General features: G+C 39.2%; 1 protein-coding gene across 1 annotated transcript in view; it reads left to right on the top strand.

The window, feature by feature from the left end:
* Positions 1-9188: 9188 nt before the first annotated feature.
* Positions 9189-25311, top strand: part of ST7 (suppression of tumorigenicity 7) — a 158541-nt gene continuing 142418 nt past the window's right edge. Inside the window, exon 1 of the mRNA XM_062566894.1 lies at positions 9189-9360. Within this exon, the coding sequence (XP_062422878.1) occupies positions 9210-9360 (151 nt within the window). The 5' untranslated portion in view covers positions 9189-9209. The remainder of the gene's footprint in view (positions 9361-25311) is intronic.

The following is a 25311-nucleotide window of genomic DNA, read 5'->3' as shown; positions in this document are numbered from 1 at the left end:
TGTGCTAGAAACTGGCCTTGAATGCTGTAGTATTATCTTTAGCAGCAATGAGATTTTTGTTGTAATTTTAACATTATAACACATGCTTAAAAAAAAATACTGAATACGTGTGCCTTATGTTACTATTGTGTAGTGACAAAGTAGTCACTAGGAGTGTATGAAAATGAGACCATTCTGTATGCTACTGATGTGGACCAGCCAGTGAGTTCAGGACTAAGGCTGTCCTGGCATGAGGAGTTAATGGCTGCTGTGAGCTTACTCAGGGTGATCAGCTAGGTCTTCGTTACCCAGAATATTCTTGCTGATGGCAGGCAGTTTGTCTAGCAGTACTCTGTAGGCACTGATGTCCATTGAAACTGAAGAGGTGAAATATCTCTTGTGTCTTGCAGCTCTCATGTTCGTGGATAGGAAGTACATAATATGCTTTTTTCCTGCCTTTCTTCTCTGTGCAGGAGAAGAAAAGGAGCAAGTGATCAATCAGACCACTGATTGTCACTCACCACTAGTGTGTTGACAAAGCAACCTGTTGTAGGGGTTAATGAGGGTAACTTCTGTTCTCAGAAGCACTGAAGCTGTCTCACCACTACTACCATGTATTGGTGAAGACTAGATTTTAGCTGGCATAACATCCATACATGCATTTTCCACATGGCCTATCAGCTCTCTGTGGAGGAAAAGGCAGTACCTTTCCTCCAGCCAACCTAGCCAGAACTTCCAGCAGGGTATCAGTGAAGCCTGTGTCATTCAAGAGCTTGTTTAAAGTTCCTGTAGGCTTGTGCCAAGTATAAAGACAACCCTTCAGCTGTCAGATGTCAGGAGCAAGCTCAATTGCAGAAGACTAGACATGTAAGTAACTCAGCTAAGGAAAGTAAATGGTGGATGTTCACAAAGAACTGAAGTGCTTTTCCTGTGCAAGGGCTTTGCTGCAAGGCCAGGACAGAGCTTGCCACGTAACTAAATTCTTCAGGTGATTCACTTGTACTCTATTGATTAAATTGTTGCAAAAAAAAGACCAATATGATTATTTGTGCTTGCAGCCAAGGCTGGAAAATGCTGGGGGGAAAGGATGGCAGTGTAGAGGGGAAACTAACTGCTCTCCCACTAGTTTTTTCATTTTGTTTTTTCTCCCTGCTGTCATTCAGAGCAACTGATTCAGTCAGCAGGATGAAGGTGAATTAGCTTCTCCAGCTGCACTGACTGTGACTGAACAGGAAATAAAATAAGCCAATGCTGGAGTTAAATGTAAATGTGGAATCATTACACATGCAAAATATATGTATTTCTTTAGAATTAAGATAAGACAGAAGAATTCCTATTGGGCTAGCAGTGGGGAAAATGTGCTGTTAAGACCAACAAGCCAGAGTGGATCTGGACTAGCTTGCAGGAAAGGGATTCACCACTAGTTGATGACTTAAAATCTCAACACAGAAGATAAGGGTGCAAAATTGATAAGCTAAAGACTGTAGGAACAGTCTATAGCTCGGGAGAGAAAAGGCCTAACAGTAGTTTGGGAAGAGTTGGGAGGAAAGCAGCACCAAGGGCGAATATACAAAAATCTATAACAAAAGAGGCAGCTGAGCAAGAACATGCAAGCAAGCAAGGTTCTGTCTTCTCTTCCTTTCTAAAAATGGCTGAATAGTAGAAGCACAAAGAAAAATAGTGATTTTCTTTTTTTAAAGAGAATGCATAGAAAGGACAGGGCATACAGAGAAAGGAAGGAATTGAAAGCCACTCAGACAACTAACTTGTCTCTCACCTGAATGCAGAGCACACCTGATGCTGGGCCAGTCACTTCTATCAGACATCTTGCTGGTGGCTGTAGGAAGGAAGTATGAATTGTCCTTACTAAAAGTTGTGTAAGCTGAGGAAGGAGAATGAGTCGGAGAGAGAGAGAGAGGAAGCAGCCAACAATACCTAGGCTCTGCTCTCACAATTCTGTATTTGTATAAAACTCTGGTGTAAGCACTACTGAAGGTGTCCAAATGCTTCATTTGTGCATTGAGAGTCATTGCAAAACATTTTGGCACAGGGCCTAGGCCTGCTGCCCTGACCGTGGTGCCTCTTCCACCAGAAGAATGCTGCAGCCTTCTGCTCACCCTACAGCTGTGGGGGGACCACCCTTTTCCCACACAGCAGCAGCTGTTTGGATTTAGTATTTTGCCTCCATGTAATGCCCCTTCCAATCTTCCTTTATCATGGGTCTGCTAATGTTCTTCATTTGGGGATGGGGTGGGGGTATATATATGTTGTGAGAAAGCAAGAGCATGATTTGCAGAAGTGCTTGCTATTCCAAACTGAGGTCAGATTGCAATTTAGTAAGTATCATGTAATAAGTGTTAAGCAATGCAAAAGATCTCATATTAGTGGTTATATTTAGTGTTACTGTTTTTGCATCACAGCTTACTATTTGTAAATGAGGTTATGAAAAAGCTCAGTTAGGATCTGTGAAGTACTTGGTGTAGTGATAAGCATCATGGAAGAACCCATCAGGAAATTATTAATGCTGTATGTATTGTATAATATTGAATAATAGGTAGTAAGTTGGGACTGGAGGTGCTTTTTAACTAGTGAGACTGTAAATATGATCTGGTAGCATTCAGTAGAAAAAAGCCACCTTGTTCTGGGCAAGTTAGTGGGGAGGTGTGAGAAATCTCCTAGTATATTTTCTGGGACTGAAACCAGACAGACAGACACACACACACACACACACGCCCCTTGCTGCCACGTGTATAACAATGTCAGCTAAGGCTGTGCAAATCATGCTTGCCTGTGCGGTATGATAACAGACAGTAAGTGAGATATAAGCTAGCAATGATTTGTGATAGAGAAAGCCACTTTATTTTGGGCTGTACCAACATGAGCAGTTAGAAGAAGAGAATCTTCTGTACGAAGCAGGTGAGAGTCATGTTACTGGCTACTATTTGGGTTTCTTCAGAAACAGAAAAGAAATGAAATGCAAAAATGTTATTTAAAATTTGATTTTTTTAATGTGGATTATTTAAGTGGATTATTTTAAAATGTTAGTTAAAAATCTATGGAGTAGAATTCAGCTATGTAGGTACCGAGTTTGGCTAAAGAGCCTGGAACCTGTTAGGCTAATGTAGGAGAAAAGAGATATGAATTGTTCAGATTAGTTTTAAGAGCAGAAGGAATGCAAACAGTTAACTTAATGAAAGAAAATTCTCTTCTTGAAAAACATACTTCAAGGAACAAATGTGAGTGTCAAACTTCAATGCAAAGCATGAGGTTGGCACCAGCAAATAATCCTGAGCTTTGTTGTAGGATTTTGGGTAACCAAGATGTTTTTAACAGTGGTAAACTTTAGCTTTTTCCTTCCTAGACGCATCTTGGTTTGCACAAACAGCAGTTTGCAGGTCCTGTCAGTTCTTTCCAATGCTTTATAGACAGGACTATATCTCCGCAGCCACTGCAGAAGGGGGGCGCATTGCCCTTGTGGTTTTTCTCCTGCTTCATTAGCATTTAGAAAGTGGATTAGCTTAAGTACTCCGGTTTAACTCTTTGAAATATCCCTTTCACAGCCAGACCACTTTTTTTTTTTTTTACTCAAGAAATGGCTAGTGGTAGTTTTCCCTTTCCCGAACTCTCTCGGTCGTGGACTAAACCAGAGTTATCATAAGGTATCTTCTATTTTTTAGAACTTTCTATTTAGGTAGGGATTATTGGGTAAGTTTACTCATTACACATCACAAAACATGTTCCTCCTTTTTCTGCAGTATTATAAGCTAAATACAGTGAGGTAAATGCAATTTGGGATGGTAGTTTTGTCGTTATTAAAAGAGGAGGCAGGATGGATTGAATAAAAAGAGCCTGAAAAAGGTTTTGGAATACAAAGAATGGTTGCTGCATGGAAAGGAGACATGAACCAGCAGCAATGTGACAGTCCATACAAAAGAGCCTGGAGAGCAAGGAAGGGAATAAGGGAGGGTAAGGTGAAGCTGACCTGTAAGTAAGACAATATTCTGAAGCTCAAATTTAAAGACAAAAGCTAATGGAGACATTTATCTGTGGAAAGAGAAAGAAGATTGGAATACCATGGGAGAGGGTTTTCTCAGCAAAGACACGTTGCGCAGATGTGAAGAGCTGAGGCAAGCAGGCTGTGTAGGAAGGCGTTGCGTCAGATAAGGCAAGATGATATTCTCCTATTTAATTTTGCAAATGTTTAATAAGATATTTGGCTCAGGAGCCAAATATAGTTGTAATATAATGAAATTGAGTGTGCTATTGGAATGCTACCTGCTTAGATTACAGAAAAGATGTGCTTCTTGGTACGTTCCTGTCTGCCTACAATCAAAGCTATTCTTATCCTTCCTAATACTTGCCAGCTTCAAGCAGCAATAATTATCTGTACATGACCCAGCCCTGTGACTTTTCTATTTCCTTAGTCTGAATTTCTGGAGACTAAGTAAAATATAAATGTCAATGAATTCCTGTGTTTCTACCCATATATTGTCGGTGAAGACAGTGTTGACAAATGAGAGGGGAAAGTAAATTATATTCTGTCTACATTAATTGTGAATTTCAGATAGAGGAGTGGAGAATTTTTTCTCTATTAAAAAGATTGGCTTATTAAGTATTAGTAGCAATGCTCCGCAAATTAAAAACTACTTTTGACATTTTATTTCTTATGGAAAAAAATACAAGAAAAAGTCAATGCCTTTTCCACCTCCTGTACCTCCAAATTTCCCTCAGAAAAGCAGGTTTACTGTTTGGCTTCGACCCAAGGCAGGGATGTGGGAAGCCGATCTATTGTCCTTTTCCTCAACCTGAATGGAGGAGGAAGAAAGCAGCGCCAGTTCCCCTCCAGTCTTTTCAGCCATCTGTCTCTGCCTCCCTTTTTCTCCCACAACCTCATTTGCCTCCTGTGACGTACAGAACATGTGTGCAGGCAGATGCCAAAATCCGACTTGCCAAGAGCTCTTTTTTGACCAGCAGCCAACCTTGCAGCTTTTATTATTTCTTTATGAATCCTAAGCACGTAGGATACTGATGTGGCTTTGTACACCACCTGATTTTTATAAAAGATCTTCATAAAATACTTCAGCGAATACGTATGTCAACCTGTTATATAAAAAAAAATAAGTGCTACTGATGTTATTTTAGTGGAGTTTTTCAAAAACATTTCCATATGCTTTAGCAAATGTGCATGTGTTTTGGAGGGAGAATCATGCCCTGCACTGACTTCTAATTATGCTCACATTCAAGGTGGAATTCCCATCTGATTTTAGGGGAAAGAAGTTGTTCGCTAGGCCTAAAAGAAGGAAAGGAGAACTGGTGCTTTGGAGGGTTGTTGTTTTTTTGGTTTTGGAGTATTTTTGGAGGGAGTGGGGAGGTCTGATTAAGGTTTGTTTTTAATACTGCCTGAAAATACTGAAACACTATTCTGAGCTGCACTTAACTATTTGATAACTGCTTTCTTTGCAGTGTGTTAACGTTGGCATCTTAGTGTTAACTGAATCAGATTTAATTCAGTTTTTGTGAACCATGTGCTTTGGCTGGGAACAGATTTTCATGTGTGTTTAATCTGAGATATGTTTTCTTTTATTCAGACTTTCAAATGTCTCAAAAGTGCCGAGTATGGTATCCTCTGAACTTTCCTCAAGTGCTAATTATAAAGTTAGCAAGCATTTTATAAACACTATTGGTTTCAGTTTAGACTGCCATCTCCAGTTCATCCCCGATATCGTCGAATATATATCTGCAGATGTTTAATATGTATGTGTTATATATATATATGTTTAATATGTATGTTAGACACACGTTTGTATGTATCTACATGTAAGTATATAGTTTAATATTTATCTATGTTAAAAGGTCTCAGGCGTGAAACTGCTTGTCAGGATTTAATTGCTAATGAGAAATCAGTTTAAGGTCTGGCTCTTTTGAACCAGGTAGGCACTTCCCAGCATTCACAGATGTTTGAAGCCTATGCATATATTGCTGCATATATTATGCAGTTTGCAGACATTCTCAACGAATGTATCTGGTAGTCCCTCCTTTGCCAAGAGTGCTTCTGCAGTCTTATAGCTAGGGCTATGAGGGGATTGTGTATTGAAAGTCTGGAAAGGTTACTGATCTCTGAATTGTTCAGGCAGAAGATATTTTAACGTGAATTGAATTCTTTTAAAGAACTAAAAAAAACTCACTACCTTGGATCCTGAACCATAAGAGCAGATGGATAGATTTTGAAACTACAGTTTTGTTCTACAGCAGTAGCATCTATTATTTCTTAATTGCCAGGACCCAAGTTTAGGAGCAAAGCTGACAACTTCACTGTATCTAGTATTTAGCAACTGTCATTGCTTCTACTTCCTGATTTAATTTAGCAAAGTCATTAACAGTCATATGAGAAACTAAGAATTCTAAACTCGATTTATGGCAAATAAATCAGTAGTGTTTGCATTTATAGGCTACTTTGAGATAGGAATTGGGATATTTGGGGAGCTGCATGAGAAAACACTTAAGTGAGAATTTAGTAGAAAAACTTAGCAGAAAGATAAAATACTTTTTCAAACAATTTTTGTGTAATGATTACTTCAGTTGTATTCTGTTATGTCCTGACTGAGCTAGGTGGTTAGTGCCTTGAGCTAAATGACAATATTATTAGATTTCTTTATAATGCTGAACAGTTTTTTTCTTTTTGACATTTAAGATACATGTTTGAAGACTTTGTATTAATACTTGACCCCCTTCTCCAACAAAATTGAAAGAGGAGAGGTAATTTGTTTTAAGTGGAATGTGAATTGTAAACTTGTCTTGAATATGAGCTTAGGCGCTTCTTTAATGGGGACAACAGAAATGTAGTTTGTCATATGACTGCACAAAGCTAGTCATGATTCAGAATATCCTGATGGGTAATTCCTGTTCACCTCATGCATGTTTTTTGAACACACATGTTGTTGTTGTTTTGTTTTGGTACGTGCACCACGAGGAATCTGTTGGAGTGTCCTCCTGGGAATCTGAAGAGCTGGATGTTGTTGGCAGCTTTGCCACTGTGAGACATTCTGCCTGGCTTTGGCTCTGGGCTCTTTTGTTTGTTTAAACACTATATGCTTACTGTGAAAATATTGGAGCTCCATGGGTGAAAAGCATAAAAGTACTGCAAAATATTAATAACTACTCAGTTCTCAGGGGAGAAAAAATGGTGTTACTTAAGAGAAGGAAGGCATGCAATTAATAAATATATGCCTTAAGTGGACAAAGTTCGCAGTATTTTGATTTTTCAAGTTTTACGGCAAATATAAAGAAAATACAGCTGAAGAAACCAATGGACAGCTCTCTAGTCTTTGAATAAAACACAGCTTAATAGAAGGAAAAGGTTTTAAATAAAATTTTAACAAAAAATGAATACTGATGATAACACCATCTGTCTTTCATGTCCAAAAAAAGCATCATCATATTTAGTTTTGTAATACAGGCAATAATATTCACAAACTAAAATATGTAGGGGAAACTTATGGAACTGAAAAATTTGTTTAGCTTTTTAAAAATCAATATTTAAAAGAATGTGATATCAATGTTTTAATTTAGAAGTAACTGCATTATGGAGTAATGTGGACCTTCTTCAGATGTGACTTGTTTTAATTTTTTTTTCTTTTTAACTGGAAAGAGAAGCTCAAATATTTGAAATGGGGTTTTCTTTGGTATGTAATTTCACTATAAATGTCCATGTAACAGTTACTTTGAAAATGTCATCTGTATATTCCAGTTAAAAGTTTTGCGATCTATTATAGGGAGTATTTTCTCTCTGTCCTGCACCAGATATTATCCCTTCCTTTAATCAGAAGATGCCATCTTCAAATGTATGAGGCATAAAGCTAGCATTACCAAGTCTATTCCATAAGTTCCATTGCATGGTTTGAAAGAATAAATTTGCAAACTTTTGTGTCTTTGCTGTTACATAAGAAGGCATAAATTTGTAATCAGGTCAGCTATAGATTTGTTTTGCTGTAACATCTTGTCTTTAGATATTGTAAACATTCTGGAAATGTTATATTTACTATGCCTTATCTATGATGACATTTTCCCTTGGCAGATTAGAAAATCCCAGGATAGAGTGGCAATTATCAGTTTGAAAAATTCTATGGGATTTTTTGTTCTACTAGTATTACTTATTACCAGTAGCTATTTCTTAAGACACTGGAAAGCATTATTGCATGCTTAACATTGTAGAAACATGCTTTATTTTAGAAACAAGATTATGCTTTATCTAAACATTTTTGAGTAAGACATAATGCCATATTATTCTTGCTGTAATACCTTGAAGTGAGGAGTTTTACAGTTCAGGACTCCACAAAAATGTATCTAAGATAAAAAGTAAGGAAATTTGGGGTTTTACGTCTCTAATATCATCAAAGACACCACAAGATGGTTAGGCAAATAAATCGCAAAGCAAGCAATCCCCCTGCATCCTTTTTGAAGTTCTGTTTGTAGTATGATGGTATCAGCTGAAGTTCTTGTTCAGAAGTGTGAAGTCAAGATACAGCACGGGCCTGCATAGCCTTTTTGTTACGCTGCAGCCTCTTTCTGCCGCATTTCACAGCATAGCAATGGCACATGTCTGGGATAGCCACAACCCCTAACAGACACTTGGAGAAGGCAGCGGATGGGGTTTCACTAGCACTATTCCTGCGTGAGGGAGTCTTGCGTGCCTGAAGAAGCGTCTGTGCTGTCTGTACCGTCCAAAAAGGTGGAGGCCTGGGTCATAGCTATGCAAGGGCAGGCTTGGAGGTGGCACGCTAGCCCAAGGTTTGGGGACTTTGGGTGAGTATCTCCTCAGACTCGGCCTTCACCAGCCCTCCACCCTTGGAGGAGCAGGAGCACCGAGCTGCGTGCAGAGGTGGCGGCGTCCAGACGTTCAAGGCTTCGCCTAAAAGCCGAGCCTCTCCGTCGGGTTTGCCGCTCTAGCGCCTGCGGGATCCCCGCGGAGTCCATTTTAGCGCCTGAGCTCCGGGGAGGCGCAGCCTGGCAGCGCGGCCGCCCGACGCCGCGCCGGCGGGTTGGTTCGAGAGCCCGAGCGCAGACCCGGCGGGGGGCGGCCGCGGGGCGGGCGTGTGTGTGCGCAGCGAGGGGGAGAGCCTGCTTTGGGAGGCGTGAATCATCCCACAAATACACGCTGAGAGGTTGTGGCAGCAGAGAGCAGCGTGTTTTTTTTTTTTTTTTTTTTTTTTTTTTCCTCTCCCTTCAAAAACATGGCTGAAGCTGGGACAGGCTTTCTGGAGCAGCTCAAGTCCTGCATCGTCTGGTCATGGACCTACCTCTGGACCCTGTGGTTCTTCATCATGCTCTTCTTGGTCTACATCCTGCGGGTGCCCCTGAAGATCAATGACAATTTAACCACAGGTAGGGCGCGATCCCCCGCCAGCCGCCGTGGCACTTTCTGCACACGCCGCCCTCCGCCCCCTCCCTTCCCCCCACGTCGGCGCAACCCGCGCTGGGGCAGCAGGGGACCCCGCTGGGCAGAGCCCCGCCGCCGGGCAGTGCCCTCGCCGCCGAGGCAGCCGCGGCTTCCCCCTGTCGTCTCCCCTCCCCCCCGCCGCGGCCGTCCGCCGGCTTGGGCGCACCGAGGCAGCCCCGTGTTTGGACGTGGGGCCAAGGGCAGCTCTTGCCCTTGCGGGCTCGGCGGGAGAAACGGCAACCCCGCCGCGGAGGGACGGGAGGCGCCCCCCGCCCCGCGCTGCCCCGCGACGCCGGGGAATCCCTGCCCGGCCCGGCCCCCGCGGGCGGGAGGCGCTGCCGCCCGGCCGCGTGCGGCCCCTGCTGCCGGGCGGGGCCCGCCGGCGGCCGCCGGGCACCCCCGAGGGCGCGCGGGCGGGGGCGGGGCAGCCCGCCGCGTGCCCAACCGTCGTCCCGGCTCCCCCCCCCCCCCCCCCCCCCCGCCGCGTGCCCAACCGTCGTCCCCGGCTCCCCCCGCCGCGTGCCCAACCGTCGTCCCCCCGCTCCCCCCCCCCCCGCGTGCCCGACCGCCGCCGCCTCAGCGGGTGGGTGGGCCCCGCCGGGGAGGCGCGGTGCGGCGCTGCGCTGCGCTCCGCCGGCGGCGGCCGGGAGATGCTGGCTTCGGGCTGGCCTTAAGGCGGACCTGAGGTGCCTCTTGGCCGTCAAGGGCGAGAGCGCCGTGTTTGAGGAAACGAGGGGCTCTGGGCTGTCCTAAACGCCGGCTTAAAGCCCGAGCCCAGGCGCGCACGTATTTGAATGTCATGGTCGGAAATCCTGTTACAACGGGAAAAGCTGGAAGGTGTCAGTTGGAGGGTGGGTTTTCTCTCTCCAAAATTCTCCTACCTGGCTGACTTGCCTTCAGGGTGGCTTTGCGGCTGGCACGGTTGCGAAGTCCAGTGTTATTTGTAAGTCACTGTTCAGGATCCTTTGAACATTTGCTGCTTTGCTGCTGAGCAGTGCTTTGTCCCCCAAATCCTCTGTGATTTGTAACAAGCAGACAATCTTAGTACAACAAAACTTTGAGGTGTATTTTTTTTAAAAAAAAAAAAAAGGTGGGGTGACCTAGCTGTAGCTAGATCAAGAAGAGAGTGTGGTCTCAGTAAAAGCTGTATATCAGGTGCAGGAATATCACAATCTTAAGCTTCCAAGGCACACTGCAGTAAAATCATAAGCTAAGTAACATCCTGAGCTAACAAAGTAATACTACAACTAGTATGTAGCTTCAGTTATAGAATGGCTGGCCTAGTTTCCAAGTAAGACTTGTAAATAGATAAATACTGACTGGTTTGCATCAGTCTAGGTAAAACTCAAGTGATGCGGTCAACTGAAGTAAGGTTTATATTTGCTGCTTGCTTTAATTGCGTTCATCATTCATGATCTAGGATCTTAGGCCACCAGCTGTGCATTTGGTCACGCAGCAGCTTTCTATTTCTCATCTTTGTTCGACTAACAGTTTGCATCTGTTTCTTCAGATGCATGGCCCTTCATTTCTGAGGCCATGGGGTTTTTCCACTATCAGATTAAATAGCTGCAAGGATACCCTGTTTGAGAAGCAGAAACTGGCACACAGTGGGGCAGTGAGCGGTTAAAAGAAGTATCCTGCCGATAGTGACACATGCTCCTTGAGGCTGTGGATTTGTGAGTGCTGTTACAGAGTGCTGCTCAAGCAGCCCAAGGTAGCTGTGGACCTTGTTGCTGGGATAACAGGCACTTTTCCCATGCTCCAGTGCTATGTTTCCAGTCAGTGGAAGTGCTGCTGTCCCTTGGGGCTGGCATGGGAATTGCGAGCAGTCACCATGGAGGTTTTCCCCTCTGACTGTTCCCACTTCCCTGACCAGCTTGGGGGAGGGGGGAAGGGCACAGGAGCAGTGTGAGAGCTGGTTAGTATAATCGTGTTTCTAAGGAGCAGGAGTGCTGATTCAATATAAGTGTTATGGGGGAGGTTACTGGGCAGTGAACAACCTTGGAGTTTACTTCTGATCTTTGATTTTAATTTATATCAGCAAGTATATGAAGTTATGAATGGTCTGTTTGTGTGGGTAGATAATAGATAAGCATATAGACATATCAAATCATACTAATTTGGAGTACCAGCAGTGTGCTGGGCATTTCCAGATATATATGAAAGAAAGTTTTCTGCCTTCAGGAGCTTACAGTCCTAGAAGCAGGTCTGTGAAGTAATGAGAACATATTGAGTAATAGTGTATTTGCATGCCTTGTGCTGATATTTTTTGTAAGGGAATGGAGAGGGTAATGTTGGATTGTGACTTTGTTATCTCACTTGGTCTGGCTGCTCCAGGAAGAGCTTGAAGGTATATGGAAGTAATCTATTAAGTACTTATTGAGAGTTTCCTCTTAGATCTAGGAACATTAAAGTAGTTGTGCTGCAATAGAAATAGACTATAGAAATTCCAGCATCATCCAGAGTTCCCTCAGTGGTGTACACAGAAATCACCTGCTAATGTTTTACTGCTGTTTACTTCTCTGCTTTGCTTGCTGAGATGAGGTACCAGAGGGATGCTGCAAAATCTATACATGTTTTTTTTGTGCCTGCAAAACTACTTGCAGTCTGTACATAAGGCATTATAGAAGCTTCTCTTTTTCCTCCTCTGTTATGCTGTGAGTACAAGTAAGAAAGTAAAAAATCACTTCAGAAGTATAGGACAAACTGTGATTGTACCCTAACTGAAGCTTGCTACTTTCTAGAGTATTATTTCATATAGGGCTTTTACTGTGCCTTTTACTGAAGGAGTAAACATACTTATTTTAATTAGTAAGCTCTTTGAGAATAGAATTGTATGTCTGATGTTTAAGTATTGGCTTAAGCTATTTATGCTGATATTGTTTTTGGTAACAGTATTACTCTGTAAGTGATAGATAATGCAATTGCTCTTCTCCATAAATTCCTGCATTTCTGTACTTTTGAGAATAATGTAGAATTTCAGGTGTTTGGTTAAAAAAAAAAAAAAAAAAAAAAAAAGAAAGAAAAAAGAAAAAAAAGAAAAAAAAAGAAAAAATGTACAACTTGTTTAGTTCACAGGCCTAATTCAACAGTAACAACCAGAAGTAAGTTATATCTCATAGGTGCCTGATCTCAGTTCATTTTCATGATAGGCTTATCTCTCTGATGTAGACTGAGTAAGTATGTAAATACTAACCTATCCTCAGTTGCATGGCAGTTAGTCCTTTCTGGAGGCATATGCATGTATAAGGGATTAATCAGGAAAATTATATTTGTGGAAAATTCCTGGTTTTCTTGAAGAATAAAAGAAGACTGGCTAGTACAGGAAATACACTTGGATTAGGGGAATATGTGGAAGAGAATTAGTCTGTTTTCCTGTACAATTTATGTTGTATTTAAGGATTTTTTTCTTTTTTAGCAGATTCAAAATTTCTATTTTGTTTCTGATATAGATTAGATACTAGCTTATGCTTCTGAATGAAAATAAACAGCAAAAAATGTGTGAGTTTGCTGGAAGATTATCACTGTAGCAATGGACTTTGCTCAGCCTGTTAAGACTCACTAAGGTAATGTGCCGCCAGTATACTGAATCAGCATTAATGTACGTAGTGTTAGCTAGTCTGAATTAGGCAGTTATATCTTTATCTCAAAATTGTTTGTTTTCCACTCCTATCTCCTGTGATCATTTAATTTTTTTCCCTACATTGAAGAAAGTTGTTTGTTCTGGGAGCAGATGAGATGTAATCCATGCAACATACTTGCTGCTGCTACAGAAACAGAACATTATCTGAATGCTCTTCACCAATCCAAAAAAAAGTATGTCTTTGAATGAAGTATACAGTTTCTTTTGATGTTACTGCATACTGATCATAACAGAAGGTGATTCTTGTTGTTTGATTTTTAACATTTTATATAATACATATGTACAAGGTAACTTTACAGGCTATGTTTGTCCAGCAAAAATGTCAGAATGCTTTTTATTACTGTTCTCACTATTGAAAAAAAAATCACATGCTTCTGTCTGAGACCTAATCAAACAGCTCTTCTCTTTCCTGAGTTGGAACTAATTCCTGGTGCATTTTTCTGTTGAAATATGTTAGTACAGCAGTCTTCATCTGAGTTATTTATTTTTCATTGAAATGACCCAAAGCACAATTAAAATGTCAGAATGAAATCTGCAAATAGGAGAAACTTTCACAACTGTGTATTTTAAAGGACAGAGTGAGTTAAAAAGCCTTAGAAAATTACAAACAAGTCTCAAAAGCGTGTGATGAAAGCTAGTTACCACGTGAGAAGAATAGGCACAATATGACTTTTATGCATCACCTGTTCTTAAACTGTGTTTATTAAAAAAATCAGCACTGGCAGTAACATATGCGTTCTCTCTCTCTCTCATCAGGAATTTGTTTCGGTTTTCTAGCTTTTCTGAATAGATTAAGAAGTATTTGATTCATTTGTGTTTTTTTTTAATCAATCACAAAAGGAAACAGTGAGTGAAAGTTTCCCACAGCAACTGTCACCAGATGTGGTACTAATCAAATTTACCTCAGTGGTGAAAATAAAAGTACGATCACTGCTAATAAGACTTCTGGGTGACATAAAAAAAAATAATAGAGTGATAAATAACAATGACTGGGCAGTTTCTCAGCACAGTCTGAATTTATTGGTTAGTTGAGACTAGTCAAGGAAAATGGTTTTCAGCAGTGTCAAATGCAGAATTATATAGCTAATAAGAGAAATGGAGTTCATCATTCTGCAGGTGTGATTTGCAGTTCATAAATCCTGTTTAGACATTGAAATCAAACAGTTTAACCTGAGTTTACAAAGTGCTGCTGTGATATGCAGGACTAGTGTGACATACAAAGGAGAGTTCCAAACAGAACTTTATTTCTTATTACTGTTTGTGTTAGTGAGCATTTTGCTTTTCCATGCTTGAAGTCAATATTTTTAAAAGGAAGTTGAAAAACAGGAGAAGATAGTGAAAAATGGTTCAAAGGCTGGAGAAATATATTGGAGTAAGAGACTTAAAAGAATTCTGGTTAGTTTTTCGAAACATAGTTTGAGGGATGATTAGATTACAGTGAAGAAGTATTATTATGGGAGAGATATAAATGGCCTTTTAATCGTGAAAAGAATAATAAGAATTTATGACTAGAAGAAGATGACAAACTCTATTATAATAAAGGCATCTATTTTTAACAAACTGTAGATCAGCTATTAAAGCTGGCAGTGGGTTTTCCATCTCTGGATGTCTTCAGATCGAAACTGAATGGCTAAATAAGAGTTACAAGTTTTATACAGATTAAATCTGTTTTCAGCAAGAACTTGTGCAATAACCTGTATAATGTAGAGGTAATCAGAGTAATTATGGAAGGTTTTACCAAATAGTCCAATGGTCAGTTCGAGCTTTAAATTTTATTAAGATGAAGTGTGAGGCTTTTTTTCCCCTCTTTTGATGTTGTACAGATGTGCACACCCTGAGCATTTTGTAGCTCTGGCCAAGCTGTTGTGCAAGTTGGTCATCCTTTGTGCTTAATTAGTTTTGTAGTCTTGAAACTCTTCTTAGTTTTGGGCAAGTGTAATTCCAGTATCCTTAGTGGAGTGAATTACTGTGGTTTAATCAAAGGGAAATTTAGTCTGTCGTATAAAAATGTTCATATTAAATCTGATTTTAGTATGTCATGTTTTTTTGCATTTCACTGAAGCTTGGCGTATAAATCAAGCCGTTAAATGCTTTATGAATAGGAGATCTTGAAGTAATACAGCTGTGCCATACCATTAACGAGGAGGCAGTAGAGGAGACTTAACGTGTCAAGCTAAAGTATAAAACACAAAGTAAATAATTAAAGAAGCATGTGTTATCATTGTATTCCAAAATAATTAAAATAAACCTGATGATTTTGTATAACATGCTATATTTTCCTTCCACCTTGGCACTTGCACAGTTTTCAAATGCCACATTATTCTAAACCAAGACACACCTCTTACAAAAATGTGCAACTCTATAGTTATTTTTCCTGACATAGCAGTTCAGCTTTTTATTCGTTTTCTAAGATAGACAAAGTCACAGAACTTAAGCAGTTTCAGATTATTTTATTTATCCCTTTTAAGTGCAATAGAAAGATTTAGTAACCAGAGTATTAAATGCAATTGGCTTCTGACAAGGCAGACAAGAAGACTCCTCATAAACTTTTGTGTTGCTGAATGCAGAGAAGTCTGGAAATCTGATTTCATAAAAATGTGAATAATTATTTAGGTTTGAGCTAGTCTAGCTTTGTAGGTGTCCATATAGTGTTACTAGTTTTGTATAGGACATCTTACTTCAACTGAACTGGAGCAGGGCCCTGTACTCTTACTAGTTAAATATCTAGACTTAGTAGTCTGCATTGTGAAAGAAAGTAATGTTGTAATGTCAGACTCCCAAGGTCAGTAAGTATGTGAGAACAGCAGGCTGGAAACAGCAATCTGTGAAGAAAGACCATGTAGCCTTGGTTGATAACTGTTTTTTCTGAGACATATCATAACGGAAAAGAATCATGTTCTGCAGTATTCAGTGTTTTGATTTAATTTTTTTTTTATTCCAACAGTCCTACTGAAATAATTACCAGGTTTTTAATTAATGTAGATCTGTAAACATGTAATAGGATTCTGTTAGAGCCCAGAGTTTAAGACATCATGCACAGTGCATGGTGCCAACCATCTGGAGGAGGGAAGAGGCTGGTGTGCAACAGCACTTGTAACACTAGCCAACAACAGATTACTGAATTACAGTTGAGTTTTGTGCATGGATGAGCAGGAGAAGGGAACAGATACACTCTTAAGTTTTTTTTTTCTCTGTTCAGTTCTAAAATTAGGATAATAACACTTTCTCTTCCATGAGGAGTCTTTTGAAGATACATAACTAAGAGCTCTTTAGGCAATCAGATACTATGGTAATCTAGTCTTCCTAAAATACATTCACCGTGCATTCAAGTCTATTGCACGGGTTTAGGTAAACAAAGCACTTCGACCATTCCAGTAAATCTAGCTCACTGAACCCCTACTTTTTGCAGATTATTCAGTATTTAAATATGCAAGAAAGTTCTATTTGATTCTATAAGCAGAAACACTGTTGGAGATGAGTGTGAACAGATGGAGCACTCCTCAGTTTTTGGATATGCATTCTTAGAGTTGTGTTTACTTGTCAATGAAAGTTCATCTAATCTTTCTGGTCTTCTGTTTCTGATCTTCTTGATTCTTGCAGATCTATAGTATTGTTGCAGTGTGCTGTAGATTATAATGCAATAAATAATTAAACTACTTTTAGTTCTAATGGTCTCAAATTCTACTGGTAGTAGAAAGCATTCAGCTACTATTAAAACTAAGTAATGGCCCCTGCTGACCATGTATCTGGACCTTGGGAGCTGCATATGTGCAGATTTGCAGGGATAACTTGTCCCTGTTAAGGTGAGCAGCAGGTTTTTTGTTAACATTTGTGAGGTTAGGATTTGACCTTTAAGAATTTATTTTCCCTTAGCAAGCTATTCAGGGCTGTCACAGAGCTCCTTACAGGATTGTCAAGAGTGTATGCAGGGTGCCTAGTGTGCTCTGTCACCATAGTCACCATGTGTGTCAAAGTGTATTTGCTGTGATAGCATCTTGACTCTATGCGCAGAAGGCATTGTTCCTGTTCATAAATTTAAGTCAGGGAGGTTAATCATTAAGATTGGAAAACATTAACCTGACAAAGGCCAAGGAGTTCCAAACAGACTAAAAGTTAGCAAACAACTTTTTTCTGTCTCTTGGAAAGAGCTGAAGGACAGTTACTTTTACGTTCATGGACTTGCTGGTAGCTGCTTGGCTTTCTTTCAAAGTCAGCTTTCTTTTTTTTTCAATGTGTTTCACTGTTTACTGTGCAAATTACAGAAATGTATGTGTTGCTGTGACAGCACAAAACCTGAAGCAAAATTCTGATTGCATCAAAAGTAAATGGAAAATCTCCTATTAACTCCCTGAAAGTGCAGGATTGAACTATTGTCTGAATTGGACTGTTGAAAATAAAAGCTTAAATATATAAACACTTTTGGCAAAGTCAGCATTAACTTTGCACATGTATTTTACAGAATAAATCATCTTGTATAGCCTTAGCTTGTTACTGCTTATGTCCTTAGTTCAGGTAGTATTTCTCAAAGCTATTTGTCCTATTGTCCCAAAATTACTTGACTTTAACTTCTGTGTTTTCCAGAATGTAAATGAAGTCTTTCCTCCTTCTTAAATAGTGATCTTTTTTTTCCTCCCTACTGTTCTAAAGGATTTGAAATAAACACATTGTTTTGTTTGTTGTTAACCTCCAACTTCAGCTGAACCAGTTACAGCACTGTGAAGCATTAGTAGATGTTGCTGAACATCCAGGCAGAGCTTGCATATTAGAGGTTTCTGTTGTTTGCTTTTTTATATTTTTTTTTACTTTTTTTTGAAAAAAATAGTAGTTATCTGGATATAAGCTAATAATGAAAGACTATTGTGTACCATCTTTTAACTATTTTAAGTGTGTACATTTTCAGGATGGTGCACTTGCAAGTTCTCCCTTTAACTTCTATGGAAAAGAATATAGTATTCATAAAAGTAGTGTGTTATTTAGGACAAACTTCTTTATAGGCTGAAGTTGGAATTCTTGCAGCAGATTGGGGGAAAGCCCCTACAAAACCTGTTCAAATTAATTCCTGATGGATGCAGCATAATATGGTATAGTAGAACTCTTATTTTCTAGAAACTCTTCCATCTCTTCAAGAGCTTAATTTATAATTAATTGAGCTTTTTCAGTGTCAGATGAAGGAAAGAGCAAAGTTCAAATTAAATGCAAGGTTTTCAGAAAACATTTAAGAAATTGACTTTCATACTGCAAGAGCTCTCGAAGATTTGCAGACAGTATTTCAGAGCAAATATGTAAATCAGAGCCTCCAACATAATATTTGATAAAATCTTGAGTGAATGTACTAGAACTTTGGCTGACTGAACTGTACTATAAGCTTTTAACTGAAGACTAATATCCTTTACATATTGATTAAAATTTTCAGAAACTTACCTAAAACTGCATATATATACCCAGTGGATTTTTCAAAGCATCCTTTCAGTGGCTGTATAAATGTAACCTAGCATAAGAACATATGCCTCACTGTTCACATAGATCTTAGATCCTAATTATCTGAGCAGTCATGAAAATGAGATGATTCTAAATTATCTGAAAACTGTAAAATAAAAGTGTACTTTTGTGTAGTTGTTTCATAAGCAAAGGAGTAAGTACAGAAATCTACATGGTAAATTGGCATTTGTGAAAGACTCAAAAGTGCTAAGCTTTCAGTGCCTAAAGGTCTGAAAAGACATACAAATACATAATTCTAGTCTACATTAAATGAACGACAAAAGAACATGATATTTGCCTTTAGAGAAATACCTACCAGGAATTAGGAAGATGGCATTGCACAGGCAAACAATTTTTTTGAAATGGTATGTCTATTTTTTAAAATGTGTTCTGAAAGCTAGAGCAGCTCTGAGAAGAGCTAAAAGAACTACTCAAGAATCTAAAAAAAAAGAACACCCACTATACCTTGATACAGTTTAAGGAAGTTCAAACTATTTATCTAATTGCAGAGAAGCCATAGGGGTATCTTGACTACCTAAGGAGAGTGAGAGCTATAATGTAGTTGACAAAGGTATAATGAACTTTCTAAATGTTTAGAGGTAAAACACATGTATTACAATTGGCAGAACTGGGGCCACAGTTATCTGAGGTTTGAAGAAGATGCCTTACTGTAACCATTTAGAGTTTACTACACTTAAATAAAAAGAGAACTGAGAAGTCATTGATTACACAGTATATAAACTTCTTTATGGGAAGAAATAATAGATACTAAAGCAATCTCTACTGTAGAGGAGAAGAATACTACAAAAATGGGTGTCTGCAAGCTGAATCCAGATAAATTTAAATATGAAGTATGTTTTTGACAGAGATTTTGGAAGGGTGTGTGCATTTGGACCTAACTGCAAGTGAAGACTTGCAACTTTTGATGTCTTAGTATTAAGACTGTCAGTGTCAGAGCACTGCCAAACTCGACAGAGGAGTCACTGGAGGTGAAATTGAGGTGCCTGCAATAGGCAGGAGGTCGGAGTAGTGAGAATGGTATCATGTTGAGATAAAAAAACCTCACTATGTCTGGAAGTGATTAATGACCACGTGCAGGTGTGTTGTGGAAGCTCAGTGGCTCTAATAAGTCCAGGATGTGTCAGGACAGTGTGCGTGTGCTGGGCTGTTGTGCATGAGTCCAGAGTTTCTGTATGTACCTAAGTCAGCTGACAAGCTCTGTGTTTAAGCTGTGCCTTGTAAAACAGACGGGTTTGTTTGTCTTGTTAGCAAGTGGTAAAGCAATAAAACAGCTAGGTGGCAACATACATTGAATGATCTAACAGTTTCTTCTAGCCTTAATTCTACAAAAATGAACATCACAGTCGGAAAATGGTATAGTCAGTCATCTGTATAGTAGTCATAAGTTGAGATTCTGCCTTTTAGTGATAAGGTTAATTATTTAGGAAGATATTTTATGTTTAACAAAGTAAGTCATACTGCAAACATCTATTGATAGTCTAATACAATTGGAAGTTATATTAAACTGTACAGAAGGAGGTAAGGCATAGGGAAGTGATACCCCAGTCCTGCAAATCATTAATGCCATGATCTGTTTTGCAAGCATACGGTCAGGGATTTATTGAAAAAGTAATGATAGCAGGGAATTGTTAAGAATCAGGTCTAAATAATTTACTGAGCTACTACAGGGAGTCTGTAGCAAAACTGAGAGTCGAGTCTCAAATCTCATCAGTCTAAAGACTATTTTCCCTTTTGTAATTTGCCCCATCTAACATCTGTTATCTTTCTAAAGGAGCTACTTCAGCAACTTATTTAGGGTATTCATCAAAGAATTTAAGATAAAACAGCTTGGGTTCTTTGGCCAAGCTATGGGGTACGTGTAGGAATATTATTCCTCTGTCAATTTTTAAAGGGTATATCTGAAGGCTGCTTCCACCTGTTTTTAAATTAGCTCTTTGTGTCATTGGCAGCGTCTATTGAAAGATTGTGTTATGAACTCCTGCTTGTCCTCGTGTCTGTAAAGTGTCATGTGGACCAATGATGCTGTGTAAATACTAATGAGCTGAAGTTGCTTTGTAAACCACCAGCAGAGACTAATTGGATTTTTTGTGTTTCTTAGTACAGTAATACAGAAGGGCAACCAATTTTAGCGCTGAGAACACTAAGCCTAAACAAGGAGAATGCATTTAAAGAGAAGAGTTAATGTCGTGCTTTCAAAAGATAGAACAAACAAGTTGTTACTGTTAAGCCTCAGGAAAGGACCTAAATTCAAAGTCCAAATCAAAACTGGCCAGCTGCTAAAAGAAGACAAAGATTTATTATTGTGCTGTCTAAATTGGAGATTTATCACTGTGGTAGATTCAATGCTTAAGCGATTAAATGCGTTTAAATACACCAATTACAAGGATAAAAGTTATAGGGGGAAAAATGAAATGCAGTCATCATATGATTTCTTTTGGCAAAGTATGCCAGTTGTAACCATGAGGATTTAATTTCCAGCTCACTTTCTAGAAATAAACTTGGCTTATTAAATGTCAGACCTGTTAGGCTGATATGTTAGTTTTTATACTCAGCAGCAAGACACTTGGAGATCAAATTTAAAGCACAAGAAGTATTTTCATTACTGTTGTTTTATTTTTTAAGGCTGTCATTCATTTCTCAAAGAAATTTGCTTGTAACCTGAGAGTACTGTAGATGTTCACTTCCACATAAATAAATATTTTGATGTCACTGCTGGTATGTTTCATACTGAAAACGGTTTACAGCACAGCCTGGTCTGCTGCAAGGTTATATGATCTACTAATGCACTTAATCTTCCATGCAAAATTTCTCTTGCTATTTTTAGGTCTGAAGTGAATTTGATAGCAGTGTACCCAGCTGGTGTGTTTTACACAAATTTCAGCCTAGAGTACAAGACTAGTCATTTCCTCAGTTTTCAAAAAGGTTAAACCGGACCCTGTTGAGAGAGCACAGGAGAACGAAATGTATCTGCCCTGTAACATACCATGCAAGGGAGGGTGGGGTAGAGACTCCCTTAATGTGGCTGCCCTAGCTTCACAACTAGAAGCACTCTTCGCTCAGCAGTGCGATGCTGTAGCTGAACCAATTAGCCCTGCTGAGAGAAGGAGCTTATTAAGTCTCATGCAGTACTATACTGATGCAGCTTTCTTGCTTTTCGGAGCTTGCAGTACCTCCTCCACAGCACTTCACTGTGTGGATTGATCTGCCTACTAAGAGCTGGTTTCTGTGCCATACTGCGTTGTGCAGTATAGAAATGCCCTCTAATTCCTTCGTCTGTTCATACAAGTCTTGGAATAAGATAAAGGAGAAGCAATATAAGCACAATGAAGGCTCCATAGCTGCAGATATTGTCCAATATATTGTTAATCTGAATTATTCTCCAGAAATCCCTCACAAGAATTTACTGTTTTAAAGTGCTGATCAGAAGTTAACAACAGTCACGAAAGCTATGCAGCCTTGGAGTAGGAGAAAACAGCCCATGAGGAGTTCTCCTTGGTAGGGTGACTTTTGAAGATGTCTAGATTGCAGGATTTGCCTAGATCTGATGAAAGAATTTGGGCTGTGTTACAGTCAGGGGTGTTTTGTCAGCACCTCCATTGCAGCCAGGATTTTCACCCTTGACTTCGTAGAATAATTCCCCTGCCTCATGTGATGATTATGTAGGAACTATGTTGCCCAGAAATAAAAAACTGGACAAGGCTTTCCTGGTCATTGCATCCAGTCCTCAGTCATACTGTGTATATCTTTTCATAAATCTATCAAACTGCTGTACTGAAAGAATTTTCCAGAACTTCATAGCTCTTATGTTTAAAAAGCTTGTTCTAATTTCTAATTTACTTAGGGCTGACTTGTGTGCATTGTGATAACTTTCTCCCTTAGCTTTAAAAACTCCACTGCCTCTATGATCATTGGTTCCAAGTCTATTTACAGGGATTTTTCCCTCCTAGTCTTCACTGGGTTAGGTTGAACAAATTGCACGGTTTTAGTCTGCTCTCATAAAAAGACTGAATTTTCTTGATCATAGTAGCAGTACCTCTACCTGTTTCAGTTCTGTAGTTGGTTAATCAGTTCTATGTAGTATGCCAAGATGAGGCTTTAACTGCCTTATATAATATAATTAATGTTCCTCACCTTGCACTGGAAACATTTTGCTATGTAATCTTCAAGTTAAAATTGCTTTTTCTATTTCAGTATTTCACTGGTAGATTGCAGTCATACTGTGGTCATATAGTACGTTTGGATATTTCTGTCATTTCCAGCTAACCTGCTGTAAGCAGAGATTCCTGTTAGTCTCTGGCACTTTGCACTGTTAACTTTGATCTAGTTCTGTTGCTCCAGCTTCCATATTTTATATTGACAGTTCATACCAACTTTCATCTACTCTTCTTACATCTATAGTTCTAGTTTTAGTAATGAAAATAATAAATAATGTTCAGTTGATAACTTCATTGGATGCTCCTTATATTCCAGTGGTTCCAGACAAGCTGCAGGCTTCTCTGCCTTTGCCAGTTGCTCCGCTCTTTCCTCCACATCTCTTGTTTTCACTAACTTCCTACATGTCACTATGTCAAATACTTTACTGAAATCCAGACAGTTTAGAGCTAGTTATTTTCCTTGGCTAGAAACTAGCTCTTTCTAATAAAGGAACACATCTGGTTGGTCTGGTATTATTTATTTGTTTTGTCTTTATCCAATTTTTCATCTGTAGCCTATCTATTGTTTTCTCTAAAATAACAAAGCTTCACATACTACTGACATCAGACTAGCAGTATTGTAGATGTGTCTTTCTTAAATATGGAAATATGCTGTATTTGCTATACTGGCATAATTTGGAGGAGTTCCTATCAGTTTATTAAAACTGTTTTGATACTGGGCTTGAATTTTCACGTGCTGCTTCTCTCAAGCAGTTAATTTGTGTGTATTCCCTTAATCTCCTACTGACAATGTCTTCAACATTATATGCTCCTTGAATTATCTCTATTTCTGCTGCCACAATTTCTGTTTGCTTAGATTTATTTTTTTATTGCTTCTTTTCCTCTATGTTCAACAATGTGATTCCTACTCAGGTAAATATTTGTTTTGAGTACCGATATATCCTATTTTTACCTTGCTGTCTTATTTTGCGGAAGAAACCTTACTGTTTGGATTTATTTTGATTCATATTGTGTGTCTTTATACAATTATTGAGGTGTAACTCAGCCTGACTTTTAGCAAATAAAATTATATTCCTGTGATTTTTGTCCACCAAAACAAAGGGGAATCTTTGAACATCCTAGGACGTGTGGGTGTTATTTGTACCGGGCTGATACCGCTTTATTTAAAAGCGTTGTGTGGTAAGTATCTATGAGGCAGAAACTGAATTTTGACTTTCTGCAGTTGTTTTGAGAACAATACCTGAGGAAGTGCTGGCCTCTGTGAAGCAATCCACAAAGCTCCTATTAACTCTAATGAAACTGTTGTGCTGCCCCTGGAGTTTCTTGGCATCAGGCAGGCCCTGAAGATAGGGGAGAGCATTTAGCATGAATGACTCCCAAGTACCTCGCAGCAACCTAAAATAGGTCTGTGTGTATTCGCTGTGTTTGGAACATCACAGTTGTCAAGAAACAGACCTGACAGCAGTGCAGATTAGACAGCATTCAGTAAAGATATTTAGTGGATATTGCATGTTAAAAAAGCTGACTTACCTACACCTAAACTCCAAGGTGTCTCAGATTCTTTTACTTCTGAAGAGTTTTAATCAGTTGTCTTCCCACGCATCTTTTTAAGTTCTCACAGTTGCAAGATAAATTTTCAGTTTTAGCAGTTAGTGTAAGCTTACTGTGGAGAATTTTCTTTCTAACAATATGAGCAACCTTTACACAATATGAACCAAACACAGTAATTAGTAAATCACTGAGCTGAAGATTCTGGGTACTTCAAGTACTATTCTGTCCTTTAAAGCTCAGATGGATCTAAAATTTCCAAATTTACTGCGGCCTGTAGTCAAGCTGACAGTGATTGATTATGGAACAACATCCTGTTAAACAATTGGTTTTATCAGGTTTCTGAATTATTATATGGTGCTGTCTCTCTTCTGTTTGAGGTCTAGATCTGTGAATACACATCTTCACAAAAGCTTTGTCAGTTGTGATGCAGAGTAAGCAATCTGCAGGAATTGCAACCTGCAATAATCAGGATCATTCACTACTTTCCTTAGGTGAGCTAGGCTGAAAATACATATATTCTTTAATATCTTAATTACAAATTTGTTCTTTGTTGGATCTGGTGGAGTTTCTCTTACTGTAACGTAGAAATCAAATGTCAGGATTTTGTGCACCTCTTTACTCCGTTCACTTTATAGTGAGGCTGTCTGGAGCCAGTTTCTTTGTTGGTACATTTGATCAGCTGCCAGTTAATTATAAATGAGCTCAACTGCTTTAAATCCTGACCCAGCCTGAATACTTGCCAGAGCAGCTTTCACCCTAGGGACAGGGGAAACTCAACTCTTCGGTAAGGGCTGTGGTCCCTTTGCATTATTGTAGTGGACCACTGGAGCTCTTTGATTTATCCCAGGATGAACATGATAGGCTTTTTAATTAAAAATAATAATAATAATAAAAAGAATTGTTTCTAATGCACAAGCATGTGATCCTCCTGCCTAGGCACAGAAATCAATAATATTAAAATAAACAAGAAATTAATAAAGAAAGGGCTGTCAGAATCTCTTTAATTTTTGGGTGGCTTTTCTTTTCTAATCTAATGTGACAGATAAGTG

Source organism: Rhea pennata, chromosome 1 (genome assembly GCF_028389875.1).
Source record: "Rhea pennata isolate bPtePen1 chromosome 1, bPtePen1.pri, whole genome shotgun sequence".
In the NCBI taxonomy this organism is placed as follows: Eukaryota; Metazoa; Chordata; class Aves; order Rheiformes; family Rheidae; genus Rhea; species Rhea pennata.
This window is presented reverse-complemented; position numbering and strand designations above follow the sequence as displayed.